At 49.6% G+C, this 23,510-nt stretch overlaps 1 protein-coding gene across 1 annotated transcript in view; it reads right to left on the bottom strand.

Annotated features, from left to right (window-relative positions):
• The window catches only part of RHOBTB3 (Rho related BTB domain containing 3), a 37,170-nt gene extending 13,930 nt beyond the window's left edge, over positions 1–23,240 (bottom strand). Inside the window, exons 1-7 of the mRNA XM_058656226.1 lie at positions 22,845–23,240; positions 22,433–22,658; positions 18,163–18,349; positions 7,197–7,351; positions 6,640–6,751; positions 4,181–4,552; positions 239–351 (exon numbers count right to left, since the gene is read on the bottom strand). Of these exons, the coding sequence (XP_058512209.1) occupies positions 239–351; positions 4,181–4,552; positions 6,640–6,751; positions 7,197–7,351; positions 18,163–18,349; positions 22,433–22,658; positions 22,845–22,846 (1,167 nt within the window). The 5' untranslated portion in view covers positions 22,847–23,240. The remainder of the gene's footprint in view (positions 1–238; positions 352–4,180; positions 4,553–6,639; positions 6,752–7,196; positions 7,352–18,162; positions 18,350–22,432; positions 22,659–22,844) is intronic.
• Between the last annotated feature and the right edge of the window lie 270 nt (positions 23,241–23,510).

Raw genomic sequence — 23,510 nt, 5'->3', positions numbered from 1 at the left:
TCCAGAAGACAGCATTCACAAATAAACATTCTGAAGACACGACTCGCACGTATCTGAGCTCTTACATAAGTTAGACATAACACAAGCTGATGCTTAAAATATCCAAATGGCAGGGATACACTTCAGGCAGGCATTTCTACTCATATATCATACGGCTTCTGCAGGGGACTCAGCACCATATTCATCATAGCACAGGAGTTACAACTTACAGTCAACCGAAACTCATCTACTAACTCACCTTCCCTGGGGTTTTCAAAATGCATTTAACTTTCTCGATCACATTGGAAACGTCTCCAGAATCTTTCAACTTCTTCCTGATATCTTCCTCTAGTTCTTCCCACTGAAAAGCACCTGTAAACAAATGTGTGCATGTGAGACTGTTCTGCTAAGGCGAGAGGGGAGAGACGCAGACGCCATCAGATCTCCATGTTCCTCCCCCCCAGCCCTCCCCCATTTTTTTTTAGTATTTTCTATCAAATATATATCTCTCCAATCATGGTAAAATTTTCATAGCTCCCATATCTAAAAAGATTTTTTAAAAAACATTAGTAGACACATGCAAACTATACATATTTATGGGGTACCCTATGATTGGGGTAAACATACTTGCTAATTTAATTAATAATGTGAAACATTTAACATTCTTTATGATCGTAAAGTTCAATTTTTTTAAAAGATTTATTTATTTTTATTGGAAAGTCAGATATACACAGAGGAGAAGAGACAGAGAGGAAGATCTTCCGTCCGTTGGTTCACTCCCCAAGTGGCCGCAACGGCCAGAACTGAGCTGATCCGAAGCCAGAAGCCAGGAGACTCTTCCAGGTCTCCCACGCGGGTGCAGGGTCCCAAGGCTTTAGGCCGTCCTCAACTGCTTTCCCAGGCTACAAGCAGGGAGCTGGATGGAAAGTGGGGCTGCCGGGATTAGAACCGGTGCCTTTACGGGATCCCAGACTGTGCAAGGTGAGGATTTCGGCTGATAGGTTACCATGCCAGGCCCTGTAACTTGCTTTTTTTTTTTAAACCATTATCATTTGAAAAGCAAACAGACACAAAGTTCTATCTCCTGGGTCACTTCCCCAAATGCCTGCCACAGCCAGGACTGGGTCAGCCTGCAGCCAGGAACCCAGAACTCCTTCTGGGCCTCCCATGTGGGTGGCAGGAACCTCAGCCATCCCCAGATGCCTCCCCCAGTATGCATGGTGGCCCGAGACACCAGTACCCCCTACATGGTGGCAGGTGTGAGTCCTGGCTGCTCCACTTCCGATCCAGCTCCCTGGTAACGGCCTGGGAAGGGAGCGGAAGATGGTCCAAGAGCTTGGGTCCTTGTCATACATTTGGGAAACCCAAATGGAGATCCTTGTTGCTGGCTTCAGCTGGGGAGTCATTTAGGGCAATGAACCAGTCAATGGAAGGTTCTTTGAGAGAGAGAGAGAGAGAAAGAGAGAGAGTAAGGCTGAGCCAGGACTCAAACCTAGGCACTCTATTATGGGAAGTGGACCACCGCTCACCCCTAATGTCGAACACCTGACCCTGCTTCTCTCCAACTCCCCAAACTGTCTTTACTGTGTAAGTATATCTTCCACATCATCTTAAATATAACAAACAGAACTTCTGCTGGAGTCAGAGGTTACAATCTGCAAGGAATTAAAGAAAATTACTAGACCCCAGTAGGAACAGCTATTTCACATCCTCCTCAACCAGGAGCCATGGTTCCTGCAGCCCCTAGACCCTTGCTCACACCCGATACCACCTCCGGCCTGGGCTGTGACAGACAGGCAGGCATCAGAGCAGAAATGTGCCAATCTCGTGCCAGGCCTAGAGGTGTGGCCGTGAACTGCTCCCCGTGACCTGGAGAGGCTCTCGGTGCTGTCCTCCAATCTCTCCTCCCTGATTCACTGTAAGTTCCCACACAGGTCCTGAACCTCCATCATCCACAGGCCCTGACAGCCTTGGCTCTCAGCCCTGCACTTAACCCAATCTTGACTTTGTCCCCTCCCGGGCTTCTGCTTTGAAACCCAATAGCAGCAGCTGGTCCTCAGCTCTCATCATGGCGGTAATGCCACCCGGCAGAAGCAAAACTGCACACTCTCAGGCACACCACCAATAACAGCCCCAACAACGTGGGCTGCTTGCAGCTCGGGAAGGTCTAGGCGACAGATGGCCAACAGTGACAACCTCCCTGGCGTCCACAGGTCCAAAGTACCACGGCCTCCTTGTCGGATGTCTATCTAGCCTCCTCTGCCTGGCCCCAAGCATCGCTGCAGATGAGATTTCTGAAGCCCAGCATGACAGAGCTGGACCTTCCAGCACAGCCTGCAAGGACAGCAGGAGCAGAGACCACAGGCCAAGTTACGACAAGCCCCTGGAAAACAGCAACCACGCAGGGCGACCTTATAATCCCCAGGATAGGAGTATCCATGCAGCAGTTGCGGGGTAAATGCTTCAAGTACTTGTAAGAGGTGACTGAACTGGGGATGGGCCCGGAATGTGGGGGTACTTTTCTTTCCCAGCCCCTGTTCTTTCTATTAGTGTGCATTCATTATTCAATTAAAAAAAAATCATTGCTTATCAAGAACCGGGCAGCTTCAGTCCGTGGAGATACATCCAGCTATTTCACTGCCAGCACATTACAAAGGGTATAGCTGATTGCAGGATGTTTACGTACCTTTGAAAGTCCTCAATGGATGTTGTGGGAAACTCAATGAATAATTCAGATAATGTCAACAGTTAAAATCACTGCCAAGTCAAACATTCCCTTCCCATTCCAACGAATCACTGAAAACACAGTTTACTTTACTGTTTCCAAAATCAGGCTTGCATTTTGAATTGTGAGGCGTGTGTGATCCTCCACCACAGCGGGGGGAGGAAGCCACTGGAACACTCACAAAGTCTATGAGGGTGCCTGGAACTCACTCCTGGGCCTGCTCCCCCAGTTGGGGGAATGGTGGCTGTACGAACAAGCACAGAAATCACCTCTTATTAGGGAGGCGTAAATCAAAACTACAGGATACCGCCTCACACCCACTAAAGTGGCTACCAGTGAAACCCAGAGAGCAGCAACTGTCGGCAAGCATCTGGACAAAGGAGAAACTCGTGTACCGTTGGCAGAAACGTACCGTGGTGGAAACCATGAAAAACAACCCGGAAGCGCCTTTCCAAATCAGAATTAACCAGATGATCCAGAAAATCCACCTCTGAATGAACACCAAAAAACCTAGAAACAGGTGGGTGGGCCCGGCACCGTGGCCTAGCAGCTAAAGTCCTCACCTTGAACGCCCCAGGATCCCATATGGGAACCGGTTCTAATCCTGGCAGCTCCACTTCCCATCCAGCTCCCTGCTTGTGTCCTGGGAAAGCAGTGCAGGACAGTCCAAAGCTTTGGGACCCTGCACCCATGTGGGAGACCCTGAAGAGCTCCTGGTTCCTGGCTTTGGATGGGCTCAGTTCCGGCCGTTGCAGTCACTTGGGAAGTGAATCATCAGACGGAAGATATTTCTCTCTGTCTCTCCTCCTCTATATATATATCTAACTAAAAAAAAAAAAAAAAAAGAACTGGAAACAGGTTTTCAACACAGACTCTTGCGCCCAGGGTTATAGCAGCTCAATTCTCAACAGCTAACGGATGTCCACCAATGGATGAGTCACTAAACAAAAGGCAGGTCGGATACCCCAGGGCTGCAGCTCAGCCTGAGAGAAGGGATTCTAACAGGTGCCACATGAAACAAGCCTGCCTCAAAGAGACTGATTCTTTACGGCTACAACTCAGGTGTGGCACTCGGTCAAGATCACAGAGACAGAAACAAGAATGGCGATGGGCCGGGCTGGGGAACTGCCAGGAAGGACTGATGGCTACACAGATGCCGTCTGTAAGATCATAGAGTTATGGAGCGAGGCAGTGGTGCCAGCTGCCCACCATCAGGAATATATTCCTGCTGCTGAGGGCCTGGCAGACAAGTGGGCAAGACGGTTAACTGTTTAGTATGTATTTTTGACAGAATTTAAAAAAAAAAAAAAACTTGGACATGGGGTGGGAAAAGAACCAAGGTCAATCTGAAAGGAAGAGACGGAGTTGGGTCTAGTTTCAGGCATCGAGGAAGGCGGACTCCATCTCCTGCACCATGTTCATCTGCGAACAGCACTGCCCTTGCCCCACTCTCCCAGCGTCCCCCGCAGGAAGTACCCGAGTAAATGAAACGCAGGATGTCGGAGAGGCAAGAGCAGAAGAGGGCGTCCTTGACGTAGACGCGCAGCGGCGGGTTGCCGGCCGCCTCGTGGCCCGCGCTGCCCGAGAAGGGCGGCGTGTCCCGGGTGACCGCGAAGAGGTCCTGGGCAGTGCGCACGATGCTGGCATCCTGGATATCGGCGGGGCTCTTGACGTTGAAGAGCAGCATGAAGACGTGGCTCACGGCGCACAGCACAATCTTGTGCGCCTCCACGACGTCGCTCAGGTCCGGGTGGTAGAAGACCACGTCCACACACTGGCAGCACAGCCGCAGGCTGTTGAGGTCCGCGTTGTAGTGCGACGCCTCCGCCTTCAGGACCGGCATTTTCTCTGTTTGAGGAAAGAGAAGGGGGCCCTTGGTCAGTGACGCTCTGGGTCTACAGTCCCAGCAATTGCGGGGCGGTGTGGAACACAGAGAAGCGGTACTTTTTTAACATCAGGCTGATACGTGGCCAGTATCCGAGCATTTCTGATCTACCAAAACAGCCATCTTGTGCAACTGGACTTGACTGAACAGAGGTGCACGGGTCAGGAGCTGCAGAATTTCCCAGCATGGACGCCCGCCCTTTGCAGGAGTGCCAATGGAAAACAGCAGTTAACACCCTCTTCCCATGACTTGGACAGCACTATTTGGGTAGTCGTTATTTTACTCCTCAGCCAACAATCTTCACATCGGAAGTCCTCGCTGACCGGCCACCACGCCCAGCAGCAGCTGAGACGCCTCACCTCTTAGGGCACACAGACTGACATCCCACTATCCCAAACCATGTTATTTCTGTTTTATTGTTGCTGGTTTGGTTATCCATCAAGTGCACTCAGCCCTCAACCCATTGGAAACACCGACAGGGTCCAGTCCCTCCCTACAGATAGTGTCTGTCCAACGTCCCCAGGCTCAGCTTGGGGGATGTGGGGATAGCAAAGGGCACCTGAAGAACTGCAACCCTGCAAGTCCATGGAATTCAACTTCTAATTCTTAACTAAATCAAAAAGCAGCCTGTTGGACGGGTAACTACAGGAACACCTGGTGCCCAAAGTCATCCTCCCTCCCACTAGCCGTGGCGCCCAGCCACAGACCCCCAATGCTAGGAACACTCTGGAAACCAGAGCCAGGGATCCAGCCTGGTGCCAAGGCATCCCCGGAAGCAGCAGGCACCCAGGCGGCCTCATGCAGGCCCAGTGTGGAGTTTCGTGTCCTGCTCGCCGCTCGCTGGCAGGAGGCCACCCGAACAAGCCTGGGAAAGCTGAGCCACAATGGCAGAAGGGTCTCTTTGGACGGCCCGCCCCTCTCCCACCGGGTGTCCCCAGAAGAGCCACACAAGAACTCCCACGGTGAGTGCTGGGCGGTGCTGTGAAGTTCCCGCTTCCTCTGAGGAACTGCTGTGTGTTCTCTTCTGGATCCTTGTGGACTAAGGCCTACCAGCTGGCCCACGGGCTGTGTGGTCATTTCCCTCACAGCTTTCACTCTAGAAAGTATTTAAGGCCCCAGGGTTTGCTCCATAACAGGTCTTTGGGCTTTATACATCAGGAAGTTCAAAGCCAAGTGTGTGCCTTATTAATGGTCTCTGTGTGTATGTGCACACATATGCCTTTTTTAAATCTGGGAATGACCTCTGCTCTCATAAAATTCTCTTGATTTTTACTTATAGTCACTGATCCATCCCACACATATCTATCAAGTGCCTACTTTTTAGATAATCCTAACCAACTGATCCAAGATTCTACAACTTTTATGATCCAACTGTGCTCCAAATACTAAAAACACTGTTTCTATTTATCTGTAACCTTGTTTTTCTCTAACTTTGTGAACATTTTTAGATTAACAGAATGAATATACACACATTCTTCATTTAGATTCTGCAGTTACTAACATTTTAACATTTTTTTTTCCATATCTTTTGATATGCATACACAGAGACACACACACAGAGCTAAACTATTTAAAAGTAAGCCGCAGTCCTCATGGCACTTCAAATCGGAATGGTTTCAAATTCACCATTTAAGAAAACGGATATTTCTCTATGAGTCACCACACTTTATCACACATTAAAAAAAACAATCCTAGACTCTGCTTTACCTGAAGTGTCTCAAGAACATCCATCAGATTTTGTTGATCCAATATCTTATTGCGGTTCATGCATCACACCTAAAGTTACTGCTCCACTGGACTTTAATCCAGAACAGCTCCTATTATACCCACTAGGGGCCCAAACTCTTTAGAGACGCCTCAAACTATGGTCCAAGTCTCACTGGCAGTTCACTTAAGAAGTAAATTCCAGGTTCCATCGTGGGCTGAATGAATCAGAATGTCCAGGAATCTAGAACAGGCTGCAGTCTGAGAACCGCATCACTCTACGAGCAGTGAGAGAGGATGGGTAGCACACACCCGCGAATGTCTAGACACTGGTTAATAAACGGACCTGGCTGTTCAAGCTGAGGTGGTCTAATTCCGTGGAAGGAGCTGCTCATTTTTCTTTTCTTCATTTTCTCACTTGTCTTCTGATTCAAGGTTTGAATCATAAAATACTCCAACTGAAACAGGAATGAAATTTCAATTAAAGAGACAACACTATGAAATATCTGACATGACGATTGCACTCCACATCACATATGGCATATTTTTTTATGTCAGTGCTATGTATATGTATTAGCAAAATTTTCCTAGTTGAAAACATACCTGCTGGAACAGACTGTCCCTGTGCTCTCAAACTGCAAAAACACCATGACAATCTGTGTCACAGGTGTCACGGGTAAACATGCTTCTGGGGTGAACAACAGCCATTCACATTTATGCCACAGAATACCCAAAAATGCCACCAAATGACAAGCTCCAAAATGTCACACCGGACAGAAAAAAATCAAAAAGTATAACTCTACTCTGATACACCCGTGGCTACTTCCCTCTCATTCTGTGTCTCAAGTTGAAACTCATCATGTCCTTAAAATGAAAGCCAGCCTGGGTGCCACAGTGACTCACCACTCCCCCGAAGTACTTCCCGATGTAGAAGTCGTCGAGACTGTGCAGCTCGAGGTAGGTGGCTCCGAGCTCCTTAGCCAGCTGGATCCCCTCGGTGGTGGTGACGCAGCTGCCTCGGTCCGAGGTGCACAGCGGGCAGGTGCAAGGTAGTTCTTCTAGGGGAAAGAAGGTGAATGCAAAGGGCTTTGAAATTAAACAGGAAAGGAGAAGCATACACAGACGCTGTGAATGAGCGAGAGCCAGTGGGAAGCCGACACCAAGACCACTTGCCACACGGCTCAACAGAAACCAGCAACGGGCACAGGAGAGTCCCCGTGCACACCAGCTGTGACTGAGAGAACAATGAACGGCATCTGCGACAAGAGGGCACTATTAAGAGTGGGCAGGTGGGTATTACCTACACCACCAGTACAGGAATTAAGCAGCCTGCTTTTTAAAATCTAACGTTACCATGCTCTTATATATCATTATGTCTAGGCTAACAGAAAAGAACAGAAACTAAACATACTGATTCCTCATAGAATCCTGGCTGTAAAAACATTCCCCAGGGAGCTTGCCGAATTGCCCTCTTCAGCAGTGCCTTCCTTGGCTAGTCTGTTTCCATCACCACAACAGATGCACCCCTGGCCAAAAGGTGGCTGGCCTCAGGGGACAGTGAGCTCACACTGGCACAGCACACTGCTCAGGGCTAGGCCCCAGAAGGTCTCCGGGGGGCTCAGGGATGCAGGACTGAGCTCAGGAGAATCTGAACTACAATACAGCTGCTGCCAAGACCACAGCCTCTGACAAGGGGCACTGGAGTGGAGCTGGCCTTTGTATCCTAGGTCTAAATCCCCCAGGAAATAGGTGAGAGCTGTGCCTGTGGAGCAAACCTAACTATGGGCACAGCAGCATCCAGCGGCAAGGAGTCATACCTAGAAACAGATTTACCCATAAGCCCCACAGGCCTGGTCAGTGAGGGAACAGGTGCATGGCAGCATCTCCTGGCAGCCCACACGACAGACTTCCTCCCAAGGGGTTACCGAGAGATGGGGCACATGGAGGAGGTCCCCGTGGGCTGTGCTCTAAGGATGTGTCGTGTGTATGAATTCTCTGCGGGTCACAAGACATGTAACACTGCCCACATGTGCGTGCGTGCACACACACACACACACACACACTGTTTGGAGCTCAATCTTTATATTTCATTTTTATTCCTTTGGAAGCCAGGCAGACAGAGAGAGAGAGAGAGAGAGAGAGAGAGAGAGAGAGAGAGATCTTTCATTTATTCATGGTTCACTCCCCCAAATGCCTGGAACATCAGGCCATGGCCAGAAGCGTGGACCTCCATCTGGGCCTCCCACATGGGTGGGAAGCAATCCAAGTATTTAAGCCTCCTGGAATGGGCATTAGCAGGTATTCCTAAGTGGCTGTCCCAAGCCTTACCTTAAACCATTGTAGCTATCTGAGAATGCAGTAAAGCCAGCTACTCATACCCTTGGTTCACTGGGAGGAGAGTGAGGGGATCATGGAGGGGATGGGCCTGCACCAAAACTCTCTGTGAGTTCAAAATGCTACTGGCTCCACCTAGCAAAAGTAGCATCCAAAAAGAACATCAAAATTTAGTTTGGAGGATAGCATCGTAGCACAGCAAGTTAATCCACTGCCTGCAACACTGGCATCCCATAAGACCAGTTTGTGAATCCTGGCTGCTCCACTTCCAATCCAGCTCCCTGTTGATACACTTGGCACAAGATGGCCAAAGTCCTGGGCTCAGGCCCCAGCCACCCATGTGGGAGACCCTGATGAAGCTCCTGGCTCCTAGTCTTGGCCTGGTCCTGCCCTAGCTGTTGTAGCCATCTGGGGAATGAACCCTAGAAGGGAATGTCTCTCTCTGTCCCTGTCTCTATAATCCTGCCTTGAGTAAACAAATAAATCCTTAAATCATTGTTGGTCTGAGTAAAGAACCACTGATATCAGAGAAAACCGGCATTTACAGAGTTCAGTCTCGGCTCTGCACGATGCCTTCTGTCCCAAGCTGGGGTCTGTCTGCCATTACTGTCCAGATCATCTCCGGTTTGGAACCGAGCAGGTGCTCATGAGGATCCGGCCTATCTTGGAAGCAGCACACTGACAGCACATCCTCCGAGAACACAGCCTTGGCTTCTCCAGAGCAAAGGTCTCCTTGTGCCGACAGAATGGGGTGTGAAGGCAGACCGTCCCGGTGGACAGAAGCCGAGCCACGCCAGAAGCACTTCAAGGGAAAAATGAAGTGAACTTGATGCGGAACCATTTTCTAACAGACACTCTCGATTGGAGGGAAGGAGCAGGAGCACCGGCTTGAGGTTGCCGCCAGCCCGCTGGGCAGCCAGGGCCAGGAGCTGTGAGCATCTTCCCAACACCCGTGGCCAGCCCGCTGGGCAGCCAGGGCCAGGAGCTGTGAGCATCTTCCCAACACCCGTGGCCAGCCCGCCCGGCTTCCCCAGTCTTTCCGTCACCAAAGGAGGCTGCTTTGCGTTCACTCACAACCAGGGAAAAGAGCGCCTCCTATTGTCCGGCACAGTAGGCTGTTGTCAGCTGCCACGTGGCTACCCTACCTTTGCTCGAGATTCTAAGATAGTGTTTCTTTCTCTTTTTCTAAGATTTATATTATCTATTTGACAGGCAGAATCACCAACAGAAGGGACAGACAGAGAGCCATCTTCAATGGCAGGGGCCCAAGTATTCAGGCCACCTTTTTTCCACGTGGGTGCAGGGTTCTGAAGCTTCGGGCTGTCCTCCACTGCCTTCCCAGGCCACAGGCAGGGAACTGGAGGGGAAGTGGAGCAGCCAGGATTAGAATTGCTGCCCACATGGGATCCTGATGTGTGCAAGGCAAAGACTCCAGCTACTAGGCTACTGCGCTGGGCCCATTTTTTCCGAACTCCTAAAAATCTGAGAGACAGACAGCCATAACAGACATAAAGAGGGAGAGAGATTCACCAAGCCACTTGCAAAAGCTGGGGTTGCACTAGGTCAAAGCCAGGAGTCAAGAGCTGAAAGCAGGTGTCCCACGTGGGTGGGGAAGACTCAACTACTTGAGTCATGCCATGCTGCCCCGAGAGCTGCGTATCAGTCGAAAGCTGGAGAAGAGCTAAGATGTGGCTCCACTAACACCAGTTCCCTATGGACTTGTTAAAGCACCCTCATAGAACTCGGAGTCTGAGTAACAGCCCAACTTCTGATAATAGTAGGAGACCCAACAAAACATTACTGGATTCAATAGGTTGCGGCATAGCTTCCACCTGCAGTGCTGAAATCCCATATGGGGATCCATTTGAATTCGCGCTACGTCATTTCCGATTTAACTCTGTGCTGATGTGCCTGGCAAAGCAGCAAAAGATAGTGCAGTGCTTGGCCACGATGCCCAGGTGGGAGACCCAGAAGAGACCCTGACTGCTGGCCATGTGGCCATATGGGGAGTGGACCACAGGTGGAAATGATCTCTGTGGGTGTCTTTCCTTCTCTCTCTGTAATTCTGGCTTTCACATAAAAATAAATCAATCCTTCTTTTTTAAGCAGGGGGTGGAGCTGGGGACAGGTAGCACAGGGTAGAGGTTTGCCCTGTGATGCCAGAGTGCCGGCCTTGCCCTGTGGCACCAGCATCCAATGTGAATACTGGTTTACGTCCCAGCTGCTCTATATCCTTTAAAAAAAGATTTATTATTATTTTTTTATTGCAAAGTCAGATATACAGAGAGAAGAAGAGACAGAGAGGAAGATCTTCCATCCAATGATTCTCTCCCCCAAGTGCCACAATGGCCGGAGCTGCGCCACTCTCAAGCCAGGAGCCCGGAGCTTCTTCCAGGTCTCTCATGTGGGTGTAGGGTCCCAAGGCTTTGGGCCATCCTCGACTGCTTTCCCAGGCCACAGACTGGATGGGAAGTGGGGCTGCCAGGATTAGAACCAGAGCCCATATGGGATCCCGGACTTTAGCCACTAGGCTACCGTGCTGGGCCCACAACTGCTCTACTTCTTATCCATCTACCTGCTTATGGCCTGAGAAAGCAGCAGAGAATGGATCAATCCCCCTGGGCCCTGCCACCCATGTGGGAAACCTAGGAGAAGCTGCAGATTCCTGATTTTGGACTGACTCAGCTCTGGTCCTGGTGGCCATGTGGGGAGTGAACCAGCAGATCAAAGAGCTGTGCCTGTGTCCTCTCTTTCTGTAAAATCTGCCTTTCAAAGAAAAATAACTAAATCTTTTTGAAGAACAATGTTGTCAGGCCAGAGGACTCCTGACAGTCACTGTGGGCCCATGAATCCTGTGCAGACCACCCCACGCCCCTTCACATGTGGCCCTAGCATGTTATCTCACAATACCTGGAGTTTAAAACAATCAGACACAGGGTAGCTCTGGCATTCCTGTGAAGGGCATTTCCGTCAAAGCAGGCTGCAGCTGGCGAGCTGGGGTGGGAGGCGGGGGGTGGGCGGATGGGTAGGTGAGGGTACTGGCACAGGGTTACCATGGCTTGAAAGGTTAGAAATTCTTGTCCCAAATGCAAGCTGAGCAATGTACCCGGCACCCTCACAGCTTCAAAAATAACCCAGAGATAGGATATGCCTGTCTGTGGGAACAGGAGGATGTGAATTCATTTCTCATTTTAGGCAAGTTCTGGAAAAAGATCTCTGCTTTAAAGACAGATTCAATATTTAGTCACAGCCACTAATGTATTCGGAGCCAGGAACAATGAAGACATCCACACAGTCACGCTTGTCACCAACAGCTGTAACAAGGGAAGAGACGAGCGTGACAGTGCTGGCTGAACTAAGTCTAGAAGGAGTTCTAGAATCACCAGCACGCAGCACGGTCACGTAAGATGAGGGGCTGGCGAGGCGACAGTCAGGGTCCTCTAAGTAACAGCCACATTCAGCTCTGATGGCTTTTTGTAATCGCATCTGACTTGGTGTATTCATTTCATCTTATAAGTAAAATTATTTTTTTTCACGAGTTTAGATCATCCACAAAATCATTTCATTCACTTACAGAATGAAACATCCGCTGAGAGCCCACCACACATCCATAGCAGAACACTGCTGTCTATACTCCTAACAGGTGCACACAGAGGAAGTGAACTCCGCTGAGGCGGGATTAGGAAAGGCCTCACTGAAAAGGCCATGCCTTGGAGGGTGAGAGTGAAATGGATGGCAGCTGTGCCAAACAGACCTGGAACGCGAACAGACAGCCTGGGTGAAAAAAAAAAAAAAAAAAAAGCCCGCCTGCACGTCCGTTTTCCCGAGGGCTGGGCAGCAGTAGCCCGCGCTGCGGGCACCTGACCCTGCTGCATCTCAGAAACCAGGAGATCTCCTCAGGCCAGAGTTCAGCAAGAACACAGGCAGGGTCAGCAGCACCGGGACCAAAGGGCAGCCCGAAAGTGGCCACTCCTCAGCGCCCCACTGATGGGAGACCAGCAGGAGGGGCCCAGGGGCCACAGGCAGGACTGTAGACCCTGAGTGTGTTCCCACCCCCCTAGCCCAGGCCCCAGGGAGCAGTGGGCAGGGTTAAGTGAAGCCCCCACTCACCAGGCCAAGGAAAGTGGCCAAGTCGGCGAACTGGGGATTAGCCAGTGTTGAAGAAAGTGTCATCAAGTGGAAAGATCCAGAAGAATACTCAGACTGAATGGACCAATCAAAATACAACTATTAGGTGTCATTATCCGGGGGCAGGGTGAGTGGGGTAGGGTTGTTTTGTTTCATTTTTTTTTGGTGTTTGTACTCTAAGAGCAAGAAATAATGAAAGGAAATTATTAGCGCTCTTAGATAGGATAAAGTAATAAAATAACCAATTGAAGAAGGCAGAGCAGATAGAGCAGCACTCCTCTGTCAGCTGAGGAGGCAAGGCCGAGGGATTCTCCCACAATGCACCACAGATGAGTAGCAAACATCACAGAAATCCCAGAGGGTTGCAGAGCCCTGGGTATCAGCATGTGCCCTCTAAAGTGTCCCCAAAGGAGAAAACACAGAGCATGGAGGCCAAATGGCAGAGGGCTGAGACTTCCAGACCTAAGCGAAGACAGTAAGTCCTCCGTAGCTCGGTAGGACTGCTATCCAAGACATGGGGGACTGTGCCGACACGGTTCTACCAGACTTCGGGGGGCTGGGTCATGATGGATCCGGTATTTCAGGTAAGGCCTCTATCATGCGCAGTTATAGACATGACATGCACACACTGGACTGGAGTAAGGGTACATTAGTAGCCCAGGACTTAAAAAAATGCATCATCTCTGGCTCTATCCAACAGCAAGTTCTATCAGCAAGAACATAAAGCAACGGATACCCTGGAGAATCACATCTTGGTCTCTAACTAGCACTACCCACTCAAGCGATCCAGTGATCCAGGAGAAATGGCTGCCTCTTGGGCTGGGACGGGAAGAGTGTAAACTAAGCCTCCCATGACTTCCATCGGGAAGTAGGACAGAGCTTTGGAGCCGGCACTGGGCTTTTACGTTGCTATTGCAAATGCTGGCATCCAACACTGGAGCTCAGTTGGGAGATCTGCCTACTCTACTTCCGATCTAGCTTCCTGCTAAGATGGATTCTGGAAGTCAGTGGATGACGGTTCAAGTACTTGTGTTCCTGCCACCCACACAGAAGATTCAGATTGAGTTTCTGGCTCCTTGCTTTTGCCTGGCTCAAACCTGGATGCTGCAGACATTTGGGACGTGATCTAGTGATTGTACTGCCTTTGTCTCTTTCAAACAAAATGAAAAGGGACCGGCACTGTGGCACAGCACACGAAGATGCTGCCAGCAGTGCTGGAATGCCAAACGGGTGTCAATTCAAGCCCCAGCTGTTCCACTTCCAATCTAGCTCCCTGTAAAAGTGCCTGGGAAAGCAGAGGGTGGCCTAAGCCCTTGGGCCCCTGTACTGCAAGGGACATACAGAAGAAGCTCCTGGCTCCTGACTTCAACCTGACTCTCTGTGATTTCAAAGCCTGATTTCAAAGCCTGGTATTTGTGGCCATTTAGTAGTAAACCAGTGAATATATATCTGTCATCTCTCTCTTTTTAACTTTCCAAGTAAAAAAATCTTTGCTTAAAATACAAAATGAATCAAAATTTCTAAAAAGAAAACAAAGGAATACATTATAAAATGTAAAATTTTAAGAAGTAAATCCATGAATCAATGATTCTAAAAGCATCATCACAGACAACCCTCACTCCTCACCCTCTACCAGGAAATGTTCTGAACTAGAAGAGATTAGAGAGGCAGGATTACTAAATACATTGTATAAGCCTTTGTCTCATCCCGGACTGGAAAACAAAAATAGCTACACAGCACAACATGGGAACAAGCAAGCCGATGTGAACATGGGCCACATCATTAAGGGAAGTGTAGTGGATCCAAGGGGTGACCTTGAGGGTCTGGAGATCCACCAACAAGATGAGATTGCAAAGGACACACCCCAAAACCTCGGCCCCATCTTGACCTCAGATCTGATCATTAAGGGTGGATAATCCATTTGTATGGTTGTCAAGAATTTGGGTTGCAAAGATTTTGTGATGTTCCATGTCAATGTTCAGTAGAGAATAAATATATGTATATAGAAGCTTAGGTGGTTTTTTTTTTTTAGATTTACTTATTTTTTTTGAAAAGGCAGATATACAAGAGAAGCAGAGACAAAGATCTTCCATCTGATGTTTTACTCCCTAAATGGCTGCAACAGTCAGAGTTGAGCCAATCAGAAGCCAGGAGCTTCTTCCAGGTCTCCCATGCAGCTGCAGGTTCCCAAGTCTTTGGACCATCCTCTACGGCTTTCCCAGACCACAGCCAAGGAGCTGGTTGGGAAGTGGAGCAGCTGGGACATGAACTGGCACCCATATGGGATCCTCATGCATGCAAGGCAAGGACTTTAGCCACCAGGCTACCATGCCAGGCTGTGGAAGCTTAGTCTAGTCAACCACTTGGCAAGCAGTGTCCTAAGTAACGACTGCCCAGTGGCTATTAGAACAGGCAAAAATGATGAGGGGATGAGAAATCCCATACTGTGCAGAATTTAGTCTCCAGTAGTTCAGACCAAAAACCCACATGCATGTGTTTGTGCCTATGGGTGTGTGTTTATCAATTTTAGGGTTCAACATCCCATTCTCCTCGATTTTTCAAAGTTTGAAAGTCTTCAAACTACAACTTAGGAGACCAAGAGGAAAGTTTGTGAAGAACCCCCAAACTGCGGGGACCCTTATCTGGCTTGCTTTCCAGAATGATTCTTCTGAGAGAAATCTACTTCAGAAATAAGGGTTGACCTGGGATGGGAGACTTCAAGCCAGTGGACCACAAGGCTGGAAAGTTCCAGCGCCCAGGCTCCCTGTTCTGTGTGGGCCCTTTCCAAAGCTCGGGGATGGCTCGGTCATCTACTGTCTTGTACAGGCTTAGGCTTTTTCTATAAGGCACTTTCGCTCGACCTGGTTATGACACTGTCTCATGACACTGACACATGACTCATTTCACCTGGGTCAGGTAAGTTGGAAGTAACCAGGGGCATCCTGAGAATGCTGCTAAGGGGATTCTGGCCTGAAGGAGCCAGTGCCTGTGGTTTGCAGTCACTTCCTCATGCAGCTAAGCGCCTGGTAACTACCTTAGCCCAGGAACGACTTTCAGGAATGTTCCTGCTGCCCATGGTACAGACTGACCTGAGCTCAGGTCAAAGGATGCTGAGCTTGGACAACAACATGAGCCCTCTGCCTGGTACATGAGGCCAGCGACACCAGAGAGAGAGGCAACCTGCTGGGAGAACAGACAATCCTCCCCATCACTTGACCGAAAATGTGACAAAGTGGCTATCACATGATGACATCATCAAAGATGAAGCAGCCCGAGAGATAAAGTTACAGAAGGGCCTGACTGTTCTGTAACAAACATTCTGTCAATGTCGTGGTGCCTAACAGCTTCAAAAAATACCATGGAAAGGCAGATTACTAAGAAAAGTGCACATGGCTTTCAGAACTTTTTGCCCCTAGATAAGCTTATCAATTCCATTCTTCTACAAACTCTCTAAAGTTCCCCGATATGTACCTGTGATTGTATGATTTATTTTTTTCCTTGCAAAGAACCTCTACAGGCCTACATGGGCATGCATCACTCTCAACTATAAAAGCAATGCTCAAAAAAAAAATTAAAACCAAACAATAACAAAAGCAAAAATGAACCTCTAGAACTATGCAAGTTTGAGGCTCTACAAAATCTGAAACTGCCAAAAGGAATACCATTATGATCAACAACTAACTGATTAGGATCTGCAATCCAATGGCGATCCAGAGAAGGCACAGAGTTTGAAATGTACCTAAAATACGCATCCAAGAGAGTTTCTTCCTCAAGCGGACATGGCACATAGAAGAGAACAGCCTGGCCTGGGATGATTCCAATTGGATTCTGGTTGGATGATTCTGCATCATTTCCCAAAGCAGGGGACTGTGGCTATATGGGTCAGAAGAGAGAGCCAGACTGGAGAGTCATTGGGGTGTGAACCAGGGAGGTCAAGGTTGGCAGGTTCATGGTCTAGGTAAAGAGCAAGGGCGGGGTTTAATAATAACAACAACAAAAGCCTTGTGCTGTGAAACAACTTGTGCTGTGCCGAAAGGTGGAAGGAACCGTATGGCAGAGAATTCGAGAGCCGGCACAGGGAGTGTAGCTTTACAAAGAAAGGGCAGAGGCATGTCTGAGGCATCTCAAAGACAGCACTGTGACTGGAATATGCTATACCTGATTGACCAGGCTGGGTGTGTGTGAACTTGGGAGTCATTGTGAAAGTACAAGTCAGACCGAAGAATGACTAGGAAGTGGTTTCAGGCAGTATGGATAACGATTTCAAGAGCCATGACCAGAAATAAAACAGAGGGAAGCAGAGGGGATGTGGGGTCAAGGGTGGGTCAGGTTGACTTCATTTGTACTTACTAATGAGAAACACATACCTACCCTACCGTCCAATAGCCCAACTCCTGGGACACAACTCCTGGGACACAATCATCAAAAACAGAAGGGATAAATAACCAATGGCAAAGACACATGATGGAATAACACAGCAATCAAAAGGTAAACTAATGACAAGCGCAGCGTAGACAGATCTCAAAAGCATTGTGCTCCCTGAAATTAGCCAAACACAACATGCTACATATTGTGTAATTCAAGTGGCATGAGGTTCAAGAATGGGTAAAACCTCCCTTTGCTGCTCTAAATCATAGCAGTCACCCATAAGGAGAGGTGTTATTACCTGGGAAGAGGCCTGTGGGAGCCTTCTAGCATGCTGAGAAAGCTCCAGCCTTTGACGTGTGGCCAATGGATACTTGGACAAGTACATGTACATGTGCAAAGGGTATTAGGCTGTGTTCTTAACGACCTTGAGGTCCCTTCCTTAGCTCTGCCTCAACGACAAAGTCGGAAAAAAAGAATGAATAGAAGCAAACTTTTTAGGGCCGCTTTGTTGATGAGATACCACTACGATCTGTCAGAGAGTTCTGAGAAACTGACAGCCACAGACACAATGGCCAAAGCCAGATCCACCTGGCAGGCACGCGGCCAGCAGCTGCGGAGTCGGCACTCTGCCCTCGCTGAAGTCCTGCTCCCACGCCAACATCTCTGGGTGGCTAATGTCTTTCCTTCCCAACTGGGTGACCTTCAGACTGTCAGAAGGAGCTCTCTGGGGCACAGTGTCAGTCTGATAACTCACACGCATCAGACGCAAAGCTGCCGTGACCACCACACAACGCCAGAGAGATGACACACTGACACCCTCTGGCCTCGCAGCAGAATCCCACACCCTCTCCTTGCCCATCTCACCAGCACGTCAAACCAGGAGGCAATCCCAACCGCCACGCAAACCCACAGTCATTTTAGTTCCTAGAAACTACGACTGTTATCAATCATGAGTAAAGGTGTTCCATCCAAAATGAATACGGTAACTCCATGCTCATTACTAAGAAAAAGAAAGGAAGAAAGAAAATGAAATAGTTACCATTTTGCCTGGTGCCAACAGCAGCGATGATTACTGGAACCGAATTCAGTGCTCTTTTGATCACTGGAATATAATTATCTTTGACCTCATGGAACGAAAACTTGTCATTGACGTTGTACTTGATCACAATGATGTCAGCGGTCCCGATCAGATTGCGAGAGGTGTACCAGTCACTGTCGAAAATGTCCTATGCCAAAACGCAGACAGCAGGCTTGAGTCTTGGCCCTTCTGCTCAAGCGTGCCCTGAATAATGACATTTACATTTTTTGCTAGATCTGAATTTGGGTGTTGTCACGAGAAGAAACACACTTTTAAATGAATGACCACGTCCAGTTTAAAAGTCTGCCAACTCCATTTTTGAAGCGTCATTCACCTAGCCTAGGCAATCGTGCAGTGGTTTCACAAGCTGAAGAATCCTTGGGGGATGAAGAACTTCAGAAAATGACTGTCATTAAACGTAAGTCCTTTGTCTTCAACATGAACACATACACACACACAACGTGGCAAGAGGGCATTACATGCAAGCACACTGCTACAAATAACTCCCCAAAGAACTAGCTGTGATATGCATGCACACTGCAGGGCTTTGCCAGCATAGTTTGCATTCCACCCTTGAGGTCCAGGGAATTTTGCTTGTTTTACTCATATTTGCAAAATCCATACATCCTCCAGACAGTATGTGTGTGTGTGTGTGTGTGGCGGGTGGGGATTCCTTTGGAAAGATGCTGCATTTTAATTGCAAGGTGTTTTCATGCTCAGGAAGGGGTTTGCAGTTCATGTCATTTGCTCATATCCTTCCAGATCTGAGACCTTTGCTCCTGCGATGTCGGTAGCAATGTTTATATTCAGGATGAGGCCATAAGTAATCTGTCATATGAAATCTTCCTTAAAAAGTCAGTGCCCTTGTATTTTTTATAGTTTTTCAAAGTTTCTGTGTGAAGACCAGTATAAGGAAATTATGTGTCTTAATTCCATCACTAACTATGTACAAGTAGCCTTCTTCCCATATTCTAATAAACCATGAATCACCATTTGTCCTTTCATGCGGCCTTTGGCATGTATGTCTTGGATGTCATTAAACTGGGTTAAGGCAACAGATCGCTAGAGGTGGCAGGCACATCCAAAACTGCAGGATTATGGAAGGTTGCTCTTTGAAACAAGCTTACAATAGGGTTCACTGCATTGGAATCAACCCATGCAAATCTATGGGACAGGGCTGTTCCATTACGATGGGAGCATTCTGGAGTGCACAGCACACCTGTTCCCTGAGAGAGGGTTGCTCACCAGCATCCCTCCCACCATTCCCTGGAGCCTCCCAGTCCACTTGGTGTGCTCTGAGTGCCCAGAACTGCAGAGTTCAGGAGTACGAATAGCCTAGTGAAAAGTGGGAAGGCCAGAGTAATTTTGAAATAAATTTAAAACAGTCAAAAAGTGTGTGTGTGGAGAGAGGGGGGGGGACTACACATGCCAAAGGCAATGGCTTGAACTTGGTGGTGTGCATTAAGGAGATGGAGAAAAGGAGCGGAGTGGGAACAGTAGGAGACAAAGCAAGCACTTCGCAGCACAGCTGGGCCACTAATTCCCAAATCCCAAACCACAAAATTCATCCAGTCCCCGCAGTATCGGACAGAGCGCTCAAGTCCAGAGTTAAGAGAAGTACAACAGACTCTCACAAATACACAGTCGGATGAACCTAAATATAAGCAGGACAGCAAGCATGAATGCCAAGAAAATAAATCACAGGCAGCTGTTTTGTCTTGCAAATAGTTCAAAATTCCATACATAGTTCAAAATTCCAGAGTCCCTGGAGAGGTATGGGGCGGGGAGAGGGAAACAGAAACATTTAAGGAAAAGCACCATGAAAAAAACACATGTGAGCATCACTGTGTATGTGTGTGGGAGTGGGATGCGAAGAATACACATACTTTTTAATTTATAATACAAATCAGAGCTTCCCACCATACTGCACAAGAAAGTAACAAATGTATGACCTCACTGCTTTACAGAGAATAGTTCTGGTAAACAGGAAAAGAACTACAAGTGTGAAGTTCATATTGAGTAACTCCACAAAAATGTGGTGGGTAAGAGGCCCAAGGAAGGAGTTACTTCTACTACCTCTCAAGCACGTTTGTTTGACAAGTGCCAGCGACACACAACAAGGGACCAGGCTCTACAGAAACAAACCAGGATCGGGAAGCCAGATTTCCTTCATGGCCATCCATGGCCAGGACAACACATTCCACCTCAAGTTGTGTCAAAAGGCAAATGCCCCACTGATTTCCAGAATGATGAAGGAAATCAAATGCTCCCACTCCTTGCAAATCACTTCCAAGACTTCCTCTGGGAAATTGTGCAACACAAGGCTTGGAGCCACATTTGGAGAACTGAATTCATTTTTTTTAAAATCTGAATTTCTGCTTGATTGTAGGGCTGCAAATATGGTGCCTACTGAGTGCTAACATGTCCTAAGGCACCTTGAGCTTTGCTCAGTGTGACCTGCAGCAGGCCGGCCCCTACACTTAGAACCTGACTTTTCCTACTTCCTTTATAAGGCACAGTTCTAGGGAACAGGGTTCTCAATGACTGTCCAGATAGGAAAATTAAGACTGAAAGAAAGGAAACTAACATTGACCATGACCAACTAAGGTCTAGGAGGGATAAAATGGCTGCATGGTGACCCGAAATCATGTCCTCTTGGTATCAAAACCAGTGCTCCATGTGCTCTGTTATAAAAATCATTTTCTGATTCACAGCTGTTTGATAACATCAACTTTGGCTGTCTCTGATGGGTTACACTGGAATTACTCTGTAAATCTCATCTCCTATGTCAGAAAGCCATTACAACCAGAAAATCCCCCTGGGTTACAAACGTGGTGTCGCCAGCATCTAATCCAAGAAGGAGTGACCAGTGTCATGAGCCATGACACCGCAAGCACCCAGAGACACGAGTCCTATCTCCTCCACTGCAATGATTCCACCTCACCACACACTACGGGATCACAGAGCTCAAGGCCCACATACATGAAAGGGTTAACGGCTCAGCTTGGGGGGGAGGAGTCTTAAAATCTGAATTTAGCTGATAGCACTCCCCACTCCTTGCAACGTATTTACTCTAGTCACTGAATATTGGTCCAAGTGCACGGTAACCGTCCCATCTTTCACAATGACAGAAGGGTTGCATTTACTCAGTGGCAGCTGCCAGCCAGTGAGTTCCTCTTGCACGTTTGCTCTGAACAGCACGACCACTGGCACCACCAGCAGTGTGGGAGCATCCTTTCCACGTCAGAGGCCTGTTTTTGCTTTATTTGAGCAGATCACCATAACTTCTCTGCAACTGAAAGTTGTTCACAGGAAAGTAATCTTTTCCTTCCATAAGCTGGTATGTGCAATGTGTGCAAGCACATTCTACTCCTTTCTCAAGAAAGGTGTGTGAGCTCCCTATTGGCCTGGTCCAGTTTTACGTGTAAAATCTCACACCATCACTGGGACTTTCTGTTTCTGATACAAAATATTCTTTCATCAGAAACCGTGGTTTCTAGAAGAAATACAAGCAACTCCTCCTGTTCCAGTAAGATGAAAACACTAACCATCTAATGCTATTGTGAATTTTAAAAATGTCTGTGTTTGAGGAGCGGTAGGCCCCTTTCTCCTTTGATCCAGCTCTCACACATCAGGCTACAGTTGAAATTTCAACTTATTGATCCCAGATTCTAAAGATTAAAAAAAATAAATTCCCAGTGACAGTAATACCCTGTCTGGTGCCGGAGTCACCCCGACAGCAGATGGCTAAAGGATGAAGAGTATTTGCAATGACTAAGATTAAAAACAGCAGCGGGGAATGGCAGAAGTTGGGAGCGCTGGGGGAGAAAGGGCTATAATTAATTTCCCTCTCCCGCCCCTTGCCAGGGGTCCTATTTCTGAACCGTCCTGGGGCCAAGTATTTTTGCGTGGCGAGGGTTGTATTTTTAGAACACCGATATTATCCACAGCCCAGCGGGCTGGAGATGGCAATCACTGCCCTCTGTCGCTGCCCACACGGGGACCCCGTCTCCCGAGATGGGCTCGTCCCCAGTGGCAAAGCCATGGCTCGGGGTGCTCCCACCCCACCCCACCCGCTGAAACCAAGCCTCCCCCCTCCACATGCTTCCAAAGTGCAGCCTAGGAATGCAGACCCGCCGCCACAGTCACGCAAAGCAGAAAAAGAAAGGTGGGGGGGGGGGGGAGAAAAGAAGCCCCTAGGGCCTCAGCACGGGCAGCTGACTCCCCTTACCCAGACGGGGCAGTCGTGGACCACGAGCCTGACGTTCCCAAACGCGCTGGCCTGGTACTCGGTGAACACGGGACGCGCAACTGTGCCGGCAGCGTTCAGCAACAAGCTGCTTTCGTCCCCCGAGACCAGCGGGCTCCTCCCCAGGTAGGTGCGGATGAGCCCCGACGGCCGGTTGTCCTGGTGGAACGTGTCCCCCTCGTTCCCCAGCGCCACGATGTGGATGGACCTGCATGGGCAGAGCGGGCCGAGGGCAGAGAGGAAGCGGGGGGGTCAGCGTCCAGAGCCTCCTCCCCTCTAGGTCGTCCCCGGGAGCAGGAAGCGTGGGGCGCGGCCAGGATGGGTACGAGTCCCCCAGGGGCGCACGGCACGCGCGCCGGCAGAGACAATGGCAGGACGGCCACGCGCTACGTACATGATCTCCAGGCGCCGGGCAGGGCGGCGCAACGGGGAGAGGGGCGCGGCTGCTCACAGTGTCTCGGGGCCCGGTGGCGTGTTGACCCGCAGTCGGCTCATCCCCGCCGCGGCCCCTCGTGCACCGTCTCCACCGCGGGCGCGGCCGACGCAGAGCGGGCCCGCGCGGCGAGCCGCAGCCAGGGCCGGGGTTGGGGCGGGAGACGAGCGGGTCGGGGGTGTGCGGTGCGCGCGCAGCCCTCCGTCAGGAAGTGCCCGGGGACACCCCGGGCCAACAACGCCGCGAGTCACCTCCGCTACAGCCGCCGCCGGGTGCGGGCCGTTCTGGTGCCTGCAGTTGACCGCGCCTCCCGCGGGCTAGCTGCGCCGCCTCCTCCGCCTCCTCCTCCTCTCAGGCTGCTGCTCCGCCTCCTTTTCCTCCTCCTCCGGGCCAAGAGCTGGTAGGGAAGCCACCGGGGCCTCCGCCCCCTCAGGGCGCAGCGCGTGCCGGCCCCCGGGGGGTTGGGGTGAGGGGACACGCTCCCCGCCGCCAGCGCGCCCGCCTCAACTTGGCAGCCCTCGGACACCCAGAGGCCACCCCCCTCTTCCCGCCGTCCCGGGGACGCCAGGGACGCGCGCCCGTTGGCCCCGCCGGCCGCCAGTCCCCCCTGGTGGCCCGGCCCACAGG

This window comes from Ochotona princeps, chromosome 28 (assembly GCF_030435755.1).
Source record: "Ochotona princeps isolate mOchPri1 chromosome 28, mOchPri1.hap1, whole genome shotgun sequence".
Taxonomy (NCBI): domain Eukaryota; kingdom Metazoa; phylum Chordata; class Mammalia; order Lagomorpha; family Ochotonidae; genus Ochotona; species Ochotona princeps.
The sequence above is the reverse complement of the archived record's forward strand: the minus strand, read 5'-3'. Positions and strand labels throughout refer to the sequence as shown.